At 52.0% G+C, this 13230-nt stretch overlaps 1 protein-coding gene across 6 annotated transcripts in view; it reads right to left on the reverse strand.

Annotated features, from left to right (window-relative positions):
* The window catches only part of LOC142590340 (uncharacterized), a 139960-nt gene that overhangs the window by 77311 nt on the left and 49419 nt on the right, over positions 1–13230 (reverse strand). For all 6 annotated transcript variants that reach the window (XM_075702396.1, XM_075702393.1, XM_075702395.1 and 3 more), the window contains one exon: positions 12789–12938. In XM_075702396.1, the coding sequence (XP_075558511.1) occupies positions 12789–12938 (150 nt within the window). The remainder of the gene's footprint in view (positions 1–12788; positions 12939–13230) is intronic.

Raw genomic sequence — 13230 nt, forward strand, 5'->3', positions numbered from 1 at the left:
ATGGGTAACGCACCGGATGCTATAGTTAAGGAAGTGGCTTCAAAACGATCGTTGGACCAGCTTCGTTCACTCTCTATGTGCCACTGTGTATGTGGCACTTCTCACTGAACCTTCTTTATGCCAACATGGTTACCTCGTTTTGTGTCACTGAGTATTTGCCGTTCTTCAATGAGAAAAAAATAAACTGATTTAAAATATCTCCATTGCAGGGGCAAATCGAACCCATGAAATATGACACCATGCAAATTTGTTCAACTGCGCATATACACAGTCGCTTCGCGCGCATTTCGCCGGCATCAGGGTAACAATTAAGGAGATGTCGATAATCGGAAGAGACTTTAATATATATAGAAGCTATCCAGCGAGATACAAACTCCGTGTTTATTTATTTGTTTTTTTTTACAGCGGAAGCTGTCATGGAACCATTGCAATAGTGTTTATGACGCGGTTATGCGCTGGAATTACCAAGTTAGACACCCCAGCCGCACATTTAATTTAATTAAAGACAGGGACACATTTTTCAAACTATTGCGTAGTCGGAGAGAGATCGCTGCGAGCAAGCTCTGCGGGGAGAGAGAAACGACGTCACTGCCAGCGAAGCCAATGGCGCGCCCCAGCTTTGCTGTGAGATAATTATATCATCATGATGTTGCCTGAAACCCCGTTCCCCACGGTGTCTCTTCCCTGGAATGACACGTAGATCAATGTATGTGTTCTATATGCGTAAGCATTTCTATGCCAACCCAACGAGAAACTTTGATTGATTGATTGATTGATTGATTGAAAACTTTATTGTTCCACCGAGCTGGGGTGCCCGCCTCTTAACCTAAACGTAGGTAAGGGGGGAGGACGAAGCAGTCCCCGCGAGTTGAGGACGGGTAGTCTTCACGGCTCAACGGCCAGGCGGATTGCTCGACGCTGGTCGTGTTCAGCCTCGCTCTGGAGCAAGGCCTCCCAGGCTTCTCTAATGTCAATGTTTTCCTTGGCCGCTGGGGAGCCAGCACACTCCCATATTATATGGTCTAGCGTATCTTTTAGCTTACAAATTTTGCAGAGGGCGTCGTTATAGTCCCTCGTCTGTGTTAAGTAGATCCAATGTGGTGATGTTTCAATGTGGTGATGTGGTGATGTGGTGATATTGTTTCCCTTGAGGCGTCGCCAAATGCGAGCGTCCTCCAGAGATAGAGACCGATGCGGAGGCGGAAAGGTTCTTCTTTCGGCTTTGTGGTGATGGACAATTTCCCTGTACGTGATCTTGCTATCTTTTATCCCTGGAACTGGGTGGTCTAGAGTTGCCCGATGGTAGAGTGCTCGGTTGAGCTGGTGAGCGGCTTCATTGCCTGGGACTTCTTCATGGGCCGGTACACAAATAAAAGTTATGTCCCTCCTGGGAGGGTTTTTGAGTAGAGTGTGCAGGGCTTCTTAAGAGATTCTCCCTTTGTTAAAATTTCGGATAGCTAATTTGTTATCGCATAATATTACTCCCGCTTTTGTTCCTGCACAAGGGAGCGCTACTGCAACCTCTTCGACTGTACAGGCGTCCCTCGTGCACGTGGAGCACGCTATCTGAACGCACCCGTTGCCATCAACCACCGTCGATACCGCAGCCCCGTCTCTGCCGCAAGCGGCATCCACGTACGCTACGTCATGAGACGGTGTGTTTTTAAGTTTATTTACTAGAGCCTTAGCCCTGTGAGCTCTCCTCTCTTTGTTGTAGATAGGATGCATATCTTTAGGTAGGGGGCGATTCGGAAGCGTCCAACGGAATGTCTTTCTTGTCAGTCGGGGCACCCCTGTCGCATTGAATTCCTACCCATTCCATGATTTTTCTGCCTGTTTTAGACTGGCCTAATCTTTCCAACTGAGACACTCGTACTGCCTCAGTGAGTTCAACTAGCGTGTTGTGAACCCCCATTTCGAGGAGGAGGTCTGTTGAGGTCGAGTCTGGGAGCCCTAGGGCTCTCTTAACGCTTTTCCTAATGATCGCATCTATTTTATCATTTTCTTCTCGTTTAAACACAAGATACGGTGTGACATACGCTATACGGCTGGCAATGAAGGCTTGCATGAGTCTGAGGAGGCTGTTCTCTTTGAGGCCTCTGCCTTTGAGTGAAATGCTCCCAAATATCCCCGTGACCTGCCCCGCGTATTCGTCTAGCTGTTTGATCGTCGCGAGGTTGCATCCATTTCTCTGGATATACATGCCCAGAATTCTTATTTCCTCCACCTTGGGAACCTCATTTCCGTTTACGAAAACAATGATGTGTCTGCTGCTTCCAGCATGTCCCCTTTGATGTTTTGGCTCAATGATTAACAGCTCCGATTTCGGTGGCGAACACGCCAAGCCTCTGCTGTCCGCATACTCTTCCACCATATTCGCCGCTATCTGTAGTTTAAGTTCGATGGCTGCGTCACTCCCACTGTCAACCCAGATGTTGATATTGACACGTGTACTTATCTTTATCAAGCGACCACGTTTCGCCGCTTAGCAACTGTAATCGCACAGTGAGGGACGCGCCTGCATGTATCCGACGTTTCTGGAAAGTTATCGATGCTTCTACCCGGCTGTCTATTGTCGCCGAACCTTGTGTTATCTCATTCCATCGCGTAACGCGAATGGTGTAGAACTTTGTGGAAGGCACGCGGGTCCCAGCGGTTAATCTGGAACATTCGACGACTGATTTATAAAAGCCGACGCGCTTGACCCGCTGATCAGATTTACAACGATCGCCGACTGTGTTCGCCGCTCTCGTTGTGTTTTAAGTGTAGCCTGTTTTTTGGGCACAGGTTCGCCCAATAAAAGCTAGTTTTTGCCTTTCGCAGTTTTGCTACTGTGTTCTTTGACGTCACGACCACGTGACTTCTGGTGGAGGTGCTTTGCGTTCATGTACCGGACGCCCCCACAAAGCCGCGACCCAAGCCCTCACTCGGAAGACACCAACGTCGCGAGGAACCAGCGAGGTAGCCGCAGGCTGCAAGGACTGCCCCCGGAGCACGGACTTTTGCCTGAGACGACTAGGAAGATGGCCACCAAGTCCACCCCAATGGCAGACCCAGCGTCACCCGTCGTGCTGCAGCAGCACAGGGAGCCTCCGACGTTCCGCGGTTCGACTTTCGAGGACCCGGAAAGCTGGCTTGAGACGTACGAGAGAGTCGCTACCTTTAAGAACTGGAACAGCGACGACAAACTGCGATATGTCTTCTTCGCTTGGCAAGACGCGGCCAGGACGTGGTTTGAGAACCGAGAAGCCACGTTAACTACCTGGGAACTTTTCCGAAGCGGCTTCCTGCAGACATTCAAAGCGTCGTACGCCGAGAACGAGCCCAAGCGCTATTAGAAACCCGGGTGCAGCTACCTAATGAGACGACCGCGATCTACACGGAAGAAACGAGCCGTCTCTTCCGCTACGCCGACCCTGAAATACCCGAGGAGAAGAAAGTCCGCCTGCTGATGCGTGGTGTGAAGGAGGAACTTTTTGCCGGAATGATAGGAAGCCCACCGAAGACCGTCGACGAGTTTCTTCGCGAGGCCACGGCATCGAGAAGACACTCGAGATGCGAAACCGGCAATTCGACCGCCGCACAAACTCGACAAACTACGCCGGAGTTCAATCACTGGCCACCGACGACCTGCGCGAGACTATCCGAGCGGTCGTGCGGGAGGAGCTACAAAAGCTGTTCCCACCATCGCAGCCTCAAGTGGCTTCGATTGCCGACGCCGTGCGTGAGGAGCTCCAACAACAACTTGGAGTAGCCCCTGTATCGCCCCAGCCTGAGCCGCAAGCGATGACCTACGCTGCCGTCGCACGCCGTCAAGGTCCCCGTCCGCGACCACGCCAGGGCCCTGTCACGCCGCAGTTCCGTCGTCCACCGCCGCCAGCGCCAGCACGACCACCCGTCGCCCAGCGCACCTACGCGAGGAAGACGGACATTTGGCGCGCTCCTGACCACCGCCCGCTCTGCTACCACTGCGGAGAAGCGGGGCACATCTACCGCCGATGCCCATACCGGGAGATGGGACTCCGAGCGTTCGCCGTTAACGCGCCGCGACCACAGATTGGCGAAAGACCTCGCGATATCGCCGACTACCTCGCCGCTACTCAGTGGAGCTCTCGACTACCGCCGCGTTCGCCATCACCAGGCCGCTACCTGCCGCCGCAGCGCCGACCATACACTGGCCCAGCCCGGGGCCGGTCAGCGAGCCCATATCCGGAAAACTAAAGGCAGCAACCGATGGAGGTGCGGTTGCTGTTCGTCGAACTGACGAAGATCCTCCGCCGCCGACGAAGATACCGACGAAACTACCTCGACGACATAACGACACGCCGCCGTCCCGACGAAATCCGAAAGCCAAGACTACACCGATGAAAGACGACTTGACGACGCGACGTTCCAACTTCATTTCAACACGACGCAGCCGTGATCCGACGCCAAGACCAAACTGTAACGCGAGACAGAGAACCACCGACCTCGACGTGCTTCTCGACGGCCACGCAGTCACCGCCTTAGTAGACACAGGAGCCGATTACTCCGTCATGAGTGGACCCATCGCCGCCCAGTTGAGGAAAGTTAAAACTGCATGGGAAGGCCCTCAAATTCGGACCGCTGGAGGACACCTGATTACGCCGACCGGGATCTGCACGGCAAGAATTACCGTTCATGACCGGACTTACCCTGCCACCTTCGTTGTCCTCCAACAGTGTTCACGAGACGTCATTCTCGGCATGGACTTCCTGAATCAACATGGCGCAGTCATCAACCTGAACTCGAAATCGATAACGCTGTCACAAGACCAAGCGATACCGCCGGAGAGCTGTCGTAGTCACCACGCCTTGAGTGTGCGAGAAGATCAAGCGAGCATCCCGCCGCGCTCCAGCATTATTATTTCCGTCGGCACTGAAACACCCGCTGACGTAGAAGGCGTCATCGAGGGCGACCAACATCTACTTCGCGACCGTGAAATTTGCGCCGCAAGAGGGATCGCTCGACTCCACGGAGGGCAAGTGGAAGTTATGCTAACCAACTTCAGCCAAGAGTTCAAGCACATCAACAAGGGCATGACAATCGCATACCTCGTGGAAATTGTGGAAACCAGCAATGTTTTTGTCCTCTCGGATTCTGCCGCATCTACCCCGACGAGCATTGTCCCCGAACCAGACTTCGACGTGAATCCAAGTCTTCCGATGAGTAAGCAGCAACAGATCAGAAGTCTTCTCCGACGATACAAAGACTGCTTTTCGACGTCATCAAGGATTCGACAAACACCAGTTGCAAAGCATCGCATAATAACCGAAGAGAGCGCTCGACCACTCCGCCAGAGCCCTTACCGACTTTCGACGCGAGAACGTGAAGCTATTAGGCAACAAGTCGACTAAATGCTGCGCGACGACATCATCCAGCCTTCGAAAAGCCCGTGGGCCTCTCCTGTAGTCCTGGTAAAGAAAAAGTACGAAACCCTACGCTTCTGCGTCGATTATCGTCGACTGAACAAGATCACGAAGAAGGATGTGGACCCCTTTCCACGGATAGACGACGCATTGGATCGGCTCTGCAACGCTAAATACTTCTCGTCGATGGACCTCAAGTCTGGCTACTGGCAAATAGAAGTCGACGAGAGAGATCGCGAAAAGACTGCCTTCATCACGCCAGACGGCCTCAACGAGTTCAAGGTCATGCCATTCGGACTGTGCTCGGCGCCTGCAACGTTTCAGCGCGTCATGGACACGGTGTTAGCCGGACTGAAGTGGCAGACGTGCCTTGTTTACCTGGATGACGTCGTTGTCTTCGCCGGAAATTTCGACGATCAGCTTAGGCGGCTTGCGACAGTGTTAGAAGCCATCAAGTCATCAGGGCTCACTCTGAAGCCGGAAAAGTGCCGTTTCGCTTACGATGAGCTTTTGTTCCTAGGCCACGCGATCAGCAAATCAGGAGTACGCCCCGACCCACAGAAGACAGCTGCCATCGCAAAGTTCCCGCAGCCAACCGACAAGAAGGCAGTGCGCAGATTCCTTGGCATGTGTGCCTACTATAGGCGCTTTGTCAAGGACTTTTCACGCATCGCGGAGCCGCTAACACATCTAACCAAATGTGATGCCGCGTTCAAGTGGGAAACGCCGCAGGCCAAGGCATTTCAAGAACTCAAACGACGCATGCAGTCGCCGCCGGTACTTGCACACTTCGACGAGGACGCCGATACGGAAATCCACACTGACGCCAGTAGCCTAGGCCTCGGTGCCGTCCTAGTCCAGAGGAAAGAAGGACTTGAAAAGGTGATACCGTATGCTAGCCGGTGGCTGTCAAAAGCGGAAAGCAACTATTCTACGACTGAAAAGGAATGCCTCGCCATCATTTGGGCTACAGCTAAATTCCGTCCTTACCTCTATGGCAGGCCATTCAAAGTCGTCAGTGACCATCACGCATTGTGTTGGCTAGCTAACTAAAAGGACCCTTAAGGACAGCTGGCACGGTGGAGCCTCAGACTACAAGAATATGACGTCACGGTAATATACAAGTCCGGAAGAAAACACTCCGACGCCGCTGCTTATCGCGCGCCTCCATTGATCCCCCACCGCAAGACGACGAGGACGACGACGTCTTCCTTGGGATAATCAGCGCGGAAGACTTCGCTAAACAGCAACGAGCCGACCCGGAGCTAAAAGGTCTCGTCGAGTATTTGGAAGGGAACACCGACGTTGTCCCTACGGCATTTAAGCGCGGGTTGTCTTCGTTCATGCTACAAAACGACCTGCTCGTGAAGAAGAACTTCTCACCTGTCCGCGCCAGCTACCTTCTTATTGTACCGTCAGCGCTGCGTCCAGGAATACTGCACGCCCTACACGACGATCCAAACGCTGGGCATCTCGGATTCTCCCGGACGCTGTCGAGAATACAGGAAAGGTATTATTGGCCGCGTCTGACCGCCGACGTCGCCCGTTACGTCAAGACATGCCGAGACTGTCAACGACGCAAGACACCACCGACACGGCCAGCAGGATTACTACAGCCGATCGAACCTCCTCGCCGACCATTCCAGCAGATTGGGATGGATTTTTTGGGGCCGTTTCCGATATCAACATGCGGGAATAAGTGGATCGTCGTGGCAACGGACTATCTCACCCGTTTTGCGGAAACTAAAGCTCTACCAAAAGGCAGCGCAGCCGAAGTGGCGAAATTTTTCGTCGAGAACATCCTGCTGCGACATGGCGCCCCAGAAGTCCTCATCACCGACAGAGGAACGGCTTTTACAGCAGAGCTCACCCAAGCCATTCTGCAGTACAGCCAGACAAGCCACAGGAGGACAACTGCCTGCCATCCGCAGACGAATGGTCTCACGGAGCGCCTGAACAAGACCCTCGCCGACATTCTAGCAATGTACCTCGACGTCGAACACAAGACTTGGGACGCGGTCCTGCCGTACGTAACCTTTGCGTACAACATGGCGGTGCAAGAAACAACACAGATCACGCCGTTTAAGCTGGTTTACGGCAGGAACCCGACGACTGCGTTTGACGCCATGCTGCCGCACGTAACTGACGAAGAGAATGTTGACGTCGCTAGCTATCTCCAGCGCGCCGAAGAAGCCCGACAGCTCGCCCGCCTGCGAATCAAGAGCCAGCAGAGGACCGACAGCCGACACTACAACCTCCGACGACGCTTCGTCCAGTACCAGCCTGGCGACCGTGTTTGGGTATGGACCCCGATACGCCGACGAGGACTCAGTGAGAAACTACTCCGACGCTATTTCGGATCCTACAAGGTCATCCAACGTATTGGTGCTCTGGACTATGAGGTCGTGCCAGACGGCATTTCGCATTCACAGCGGCGCCGCGCACGATCTGAAGTAGTCCACGTGGTGCGCCTTAAACCCTTTTACGGACGCTGACGAACTTCGTCATTTTCGTTCTTTTCTTTGCTACGAGCGCTTTTGTTTATTATCTTCGTTTATTTGCAGCATCGGGTCGATGCTTTTTAAGAGGGGGGTATTGACACGTGTACTTATCTTTATCAAGCGACCACGTTTCGCCGCTTAACAACTGTAATCGCACAGCGAGGGACGCGCCTGCATGTATCCGACGTTTCTGGAAAGTAATCGATGCTTCTACCCGGCTGTCTGTTGTCGCCGAACCTTGTGTTATCTGATTTCATCGCGTAACGCGAATGGTGTAGAACTTTGTGGAAGGCACGCGGGTCCCAGCGGTTAATCTGGAACATTCGACGACTGATTTATAAAAGCCGACGCGCTTGACCCGCTGATCAGATTTGCGACGATCGCCGACTGTGTTCGCCGCTCTCGTTGTGCTTTAAGTGCAGCCTGTTTTGTGGGCACAGGTTCGCCCAATAAAAGCTAGTTTTTGCATTTAACAGTTTTGCTACTGTGTTCTTTGACGTCACGACCACGTGACAATATCATCCGCGTACAAGCTAAATTTAATCGATTTAATCTTATTGAGTTCCGCCGGGAGACCCCTCATCGCTATGTTGAATAGGAAGGGTGAGAGCACCGACCCTTGCGGGGTTCCCTTGCTCCCACGTGTGATGGGAGGAGATTTTACATCCAGAAATTTTATATCCGCCTCCCTCTTTGACAGCAAGTCTTTGACGTATGCATATACCCTGTGTCCCACACCTACCTCTTCGAGCCCTACCAAGATAGCCTTATGGCTAACGTTGTCAAATGCTTTGGTGAAGTCGAGACGTAGGATCGCCCTGGTGTCAGTTGAATCGTATCGGTCTAGGATATCATGCATAAGTCTGAGCATGACATCTTGTGTACTGAGTCCTGGCCTGAATCCAACCATTTCACGCGGCCAGAGATCATTCTCCTCCATGTACCTGGTCAATCTTGTTTGAACAACTTGCTCAATCAATTTTCCTACAAACGCGGTGAGGGAGATTTGTCGCATGTTGTTCAAGCCGGGTACTTTGCCTTGCTTGGGAATAAAGACTACGTCTGCCTGTTTCCATGTTTTTGGGAGTTCTCCTTTCTGCCACACCTGGTTCATGAATTTGGTTCATGCAATGATAGATTCATCGTCTAGGTTCCCAAGAGCTGTGTTTGTTATCCCGTCCGGACCGGGGGCCGATCTCTTTCTGAGGTTATTAATCTCTGCTCTAACCTCTGTCGTGGTGATGGGAGCTTCGAGATCTGGATTGGGAGGTCCCTCGTAGTCCATAAACACCTCGCTCTCTGCTTTTTCAAGACATGTCTCTGGGAGCTCGCTAATGAGCTCGTCATCTGTGGCAACAAAGCCATGCCTCGCTCTCACCTGGTTTGTACTAGCTTGCCTTTTTGATTTACTAGGGTCGATAAGATGTCTGAGAAGGCTCCATGTTTTGGAGAGACTCATATTGGCTTCCATCTCGTCGCACTTGTGTACCAATTCTGATCGTTGAGCTTAATCGCATATGTTTCTATTTCTTTGTTGAGTCTCGCTAGTTCGTGCCGGATATTCCTGTTCAATCCTTGTGCCTCGAGTTTTTTCTCCAGGTTACTCTTTCGGCTCCACATGTTCTGCAGTTTGCTGTCTAGTGCTAGGGGTGCGTCCTCATCCTCTATATTTGTAGTCGCTTCCCCTATGTGCGTTTTAAGGAGGTGTGTCCACTCGTCGATAATGTAGATATCGTCCGGCAGTGAGGCCTCCTTTCTCATCTCTCTGAATTTATCCCACTCCGTTAATTTCGGTTGTTTGATGAGGCGTGTTTTGACGCCTTTTCCTAGCGTGAGCGAAATAATAAAGTGGTCGCTGCCTAGATTTTGTCTTGTGCTTTTCCATGTTACTGTTCCCGCCATATGGCTTATGGTGAGGTCGGGTGCTGTGTCCCTGGTTATACTGTTGCCTGTGCGCGTAGGGACGCATGGGTCAGTATGTAGAGTAAGCCCTGGCGTTTGCATATTTTCCTATATTCGTGTAGCTTTAGGGTCCCTGTATGTATATCCCCATTCCTCGTGAGCCGCGTTGAAGTCTCCCATAATGATGAGAGGTCTCCCATCTGCGGCTTTCAGTGCCTTGCGGAATAAGGTAATGAATCGAATTTTCTTTTGCTTGGGTGTGCTGTACACGTTCAGCAGGAATTTGCTATCTTTATTTTTCTTCCCTGTGATAATCTCAACGAAAATAGCTTTTGCCTCGCTGGCGGAGACATCATGGACAATGGTTGCAATGCTTCGCTTTACGAAGGTGGCGACTCGGCATTTATCCCCCTTGCCGCTGCCGAAGCTTTGGTAACCCGATAATCTAACAGGGGCATTTCCCGTTTCCTGCACGACTATGTCTACGGGTGCTTCCTGTTGCAGCTCGAGGTATTGTTGCAGCAACGCTCTTTTCCTCTGGTACCCCCTACAATTCCCCTGCCAGAATGAATGTGGAGGCATTTTTATTAACCGAATTTTGACCCATTTCTATTAAGAATCGCTTCTATGGCTTCGATTTTCTCGCACAGCCTAGCTATTGTCGTGCCTAAGGTATCCATCGACGCACTTAGGGCGTCTTTCTTGAAAGATTATTGGTTCTATTGCGCCTGTAATAGCGCAATTGCTCCTCCATTCTGTAGCTGTCCTGCTTTCGTGGTTTCGTTCTCCTTGTCCATTTTCATCAGCCACGTTTCAATTTTCTATTGACAGCTCGCCAGCGGGTCGGTCTACCCCGCATTACGTTTGGAACGGGGTTGTCTCGTAAAATCCACATTCATATCCTCTTCCTCCTGACCAGATGCAGCTGGCACAGGAGCAGGAGGAGTGATGTGGGTGTTGCATTTTTCGCGAGCCTCTGCAGGTGCCTGCTCTGTTTTTAGCGCGCTCAGCTGATTTTGGGTTTCCCTCAGCAATCGTTCTAACCTCATGTTTGCTTTCTTCTGCTGCTCTATTTCTTTCTAAAATAAGCTAATCTCATCTTTTTCAGCCTGGGAGCCCTTGCTACAAAAGCTTACCAAGTGGGTATTTCCCTCTTTCTTCTTTTTTACCCACGGGTCTTTGGAGTCCCTGGGCGGCAAGCCGGGGCCCCGGCCCTGGTCAGCAGGCCATTTGGCTGAAGTCTGCTGGCGGCCTCCTCCGGACCACGAATTGGACCTCCTTCCGGGTCTCGAGCTAGATCTCGCTCTCGACTGCTGCCCCGCCTGGTCTCTGGTAGCATCCCTTGTTCTGCCTCGGTGCTCCTCAGTAGGTGCCGAGGTGGTGGCCCGGGGCTTGCCTTGAGTTAGGGCTTGAACCTGGAGCGTCTCTTGTTCTATCTTCTTCTTCCATAATATTTTCTTGATGATGTACGGCATGCGATATATCTCCCGGGACTTGTCGCCTAGGAGGTGAGCTTTCTTGTATAACAAGCATCGAAGCTCGCAGCTGTGATTTGGTTCGGGGTTTTCGGCTCAGCACCCCCGACATCTGACGTCTTTGGGGTTCGGGCAAACATCCGCCCGATGTCCAAGTTTTGCGCAGGTGACGCATCACTTCATATTTTTTGTTGTATCTAGATTTTTTTTCTTGTAGGTCGCAGCCTGTGGGGAAGCATCGGAGGTAAACTTGCATCGGCACTTTCCAGTCTTCAAACAGGATCAATACAGATTTGGATTTCGCCTCAAGTCTTCTGACTCCAATGATCGATGGGTTTTTCTTATTTCTTCTAAGTGCATCGAGAATTTCCTCGTGAGTTGCATCCAGCGAGACGTCGTGGATCAATCCATGTCCTCCGCTTTCCGGCATAGCAATATACGCCTTTGTCTCGACCATCGATCCACCGATGCGAAGGGCCGTGATCGCAGCGTACTTGCTTGCGCGTGCCGCATCTAGCGTAGCTATCATGATCGACTGCTGCGTCAGGTTTGGTGATGGTACGTCTTCGTCTGCAGCCTCCGGGTGGACCCCGGCTGCCTGGGCCAGGTAGACGTGCATGCCCAATCTTCCAACTTCCTCCAAGGTGCGATTGATACCTGCTTTCTGGCGAATAATAATTTTCTAAGCACCTTCCGGAACCTCCGCGTGCTGCTTCTCGACCGATCTTGCAGCCAGCTTATTCCCCAGCCGGGGGTTGGGCCTCGTACCGCTCTCCGCCGGCTCGCGCACGGCGGATGCGTCGCTTTGCTCGGGCGTGAAACGGCCTTTTCTCCGAATAAACCACGTTCCCTTGCTTGAGAGCTCGTCCGGGTGAGCAGCATCGTCCACGGTCTCCATTTCCAGGCTCCTGTTAGCTTGCGAGCGCCGCACGGCCTCGCCTAGGCTTCGGCACGGCACTTCGCGCTTTCCGGTCGCAATGACGCCGAAACAGCATGCGCGAGGTTTACCCATTACCACTCGCGAAAATAAAGCGCCGACGGCACCTCACCGGGCGTATAGCTCACGTGCCTCGACCACATTTTCAACGCATCTCAAGTTTAAGGCGTCCCCGCCACGGCGACGCAAGCATTGACGACACAACCGCGCCTCTCCTTGCAACATGCGCGTTTGCTTCTTTCGCGTACTTTGCGCCACGAGGCCGTGCAACATTCGTCCGCAGCGTCACTGTCAGCCGCGACAACCAAAGGACTTTGTGCTACCCCCATCGCCTTCCCCAGAGCTCAGACTCCGTCTATGCAGCGTGGCGCCCTGTCGCAGTGCCGATGTGGTGACGCACCGATGACAGCGAAGTCCGAGAAGGCGCGAGCGGAACGAGCGCATGAGGAGAAAAAAAAAACAGAAAATTCGAATAGTTTCTTCTTGCATTTCAACGTGGCACCGTCTTTTTTCAACTTCAAAACTTCAATTTTTCAAAATTCAACGTCACTGAAACGCTCGTAAAAGACTTAAATGGGAGTCTTACCTGACCGGGCTGACCAATCTACAGTCCTCTTTATTTTGGACACATTCGTCGGAACCATGCATGTAGTATTTCCCATCGATACAATCGCACCTGTTGCCGAGAAGATGGCACTTCTTCTCGCCGGACGGACAGGTGCATCGAGCGCAAGTGCTGTGGGAAGAAAATGTGGGATTGGCTAGATAAACCGAGAGCAGACTATTTCAGTTATAATAAAATTGGCATTCTTCGAGATTTTCTCGAAGTTTGCTGCATGTTTGTCAGTGTCCCTGCTTGTTTGTTTATCGACAGGTAGCTTCTTTCACGTCAACTTGGTTCACTTGGTAGTCCATGGCTTTACGCGTAACGCACCGGATGCTATAGTTAAGGAAGTGGCTTCAAAATGATCGTTGGACCAGCTTCGTTCACTGTCTGTGTGCCACTGTGTATGTGGCACATCTCATTG

The sequence above is a fragment of the Dermacentor variabilis genome, chromosome 8 (assembly GCF_050947875.1).
Source record: "Dermacentor variabilis isolate Ectoservices chromosome 8, ASM5094787v1, whole genome shotgun sequence".
Lineage (NCBI taxonomy): Eukaryota > Metazoa > Arthropoda > Arachnida > Ixodida > Ixodidae > Dermacentor > Dermacentor variabilis.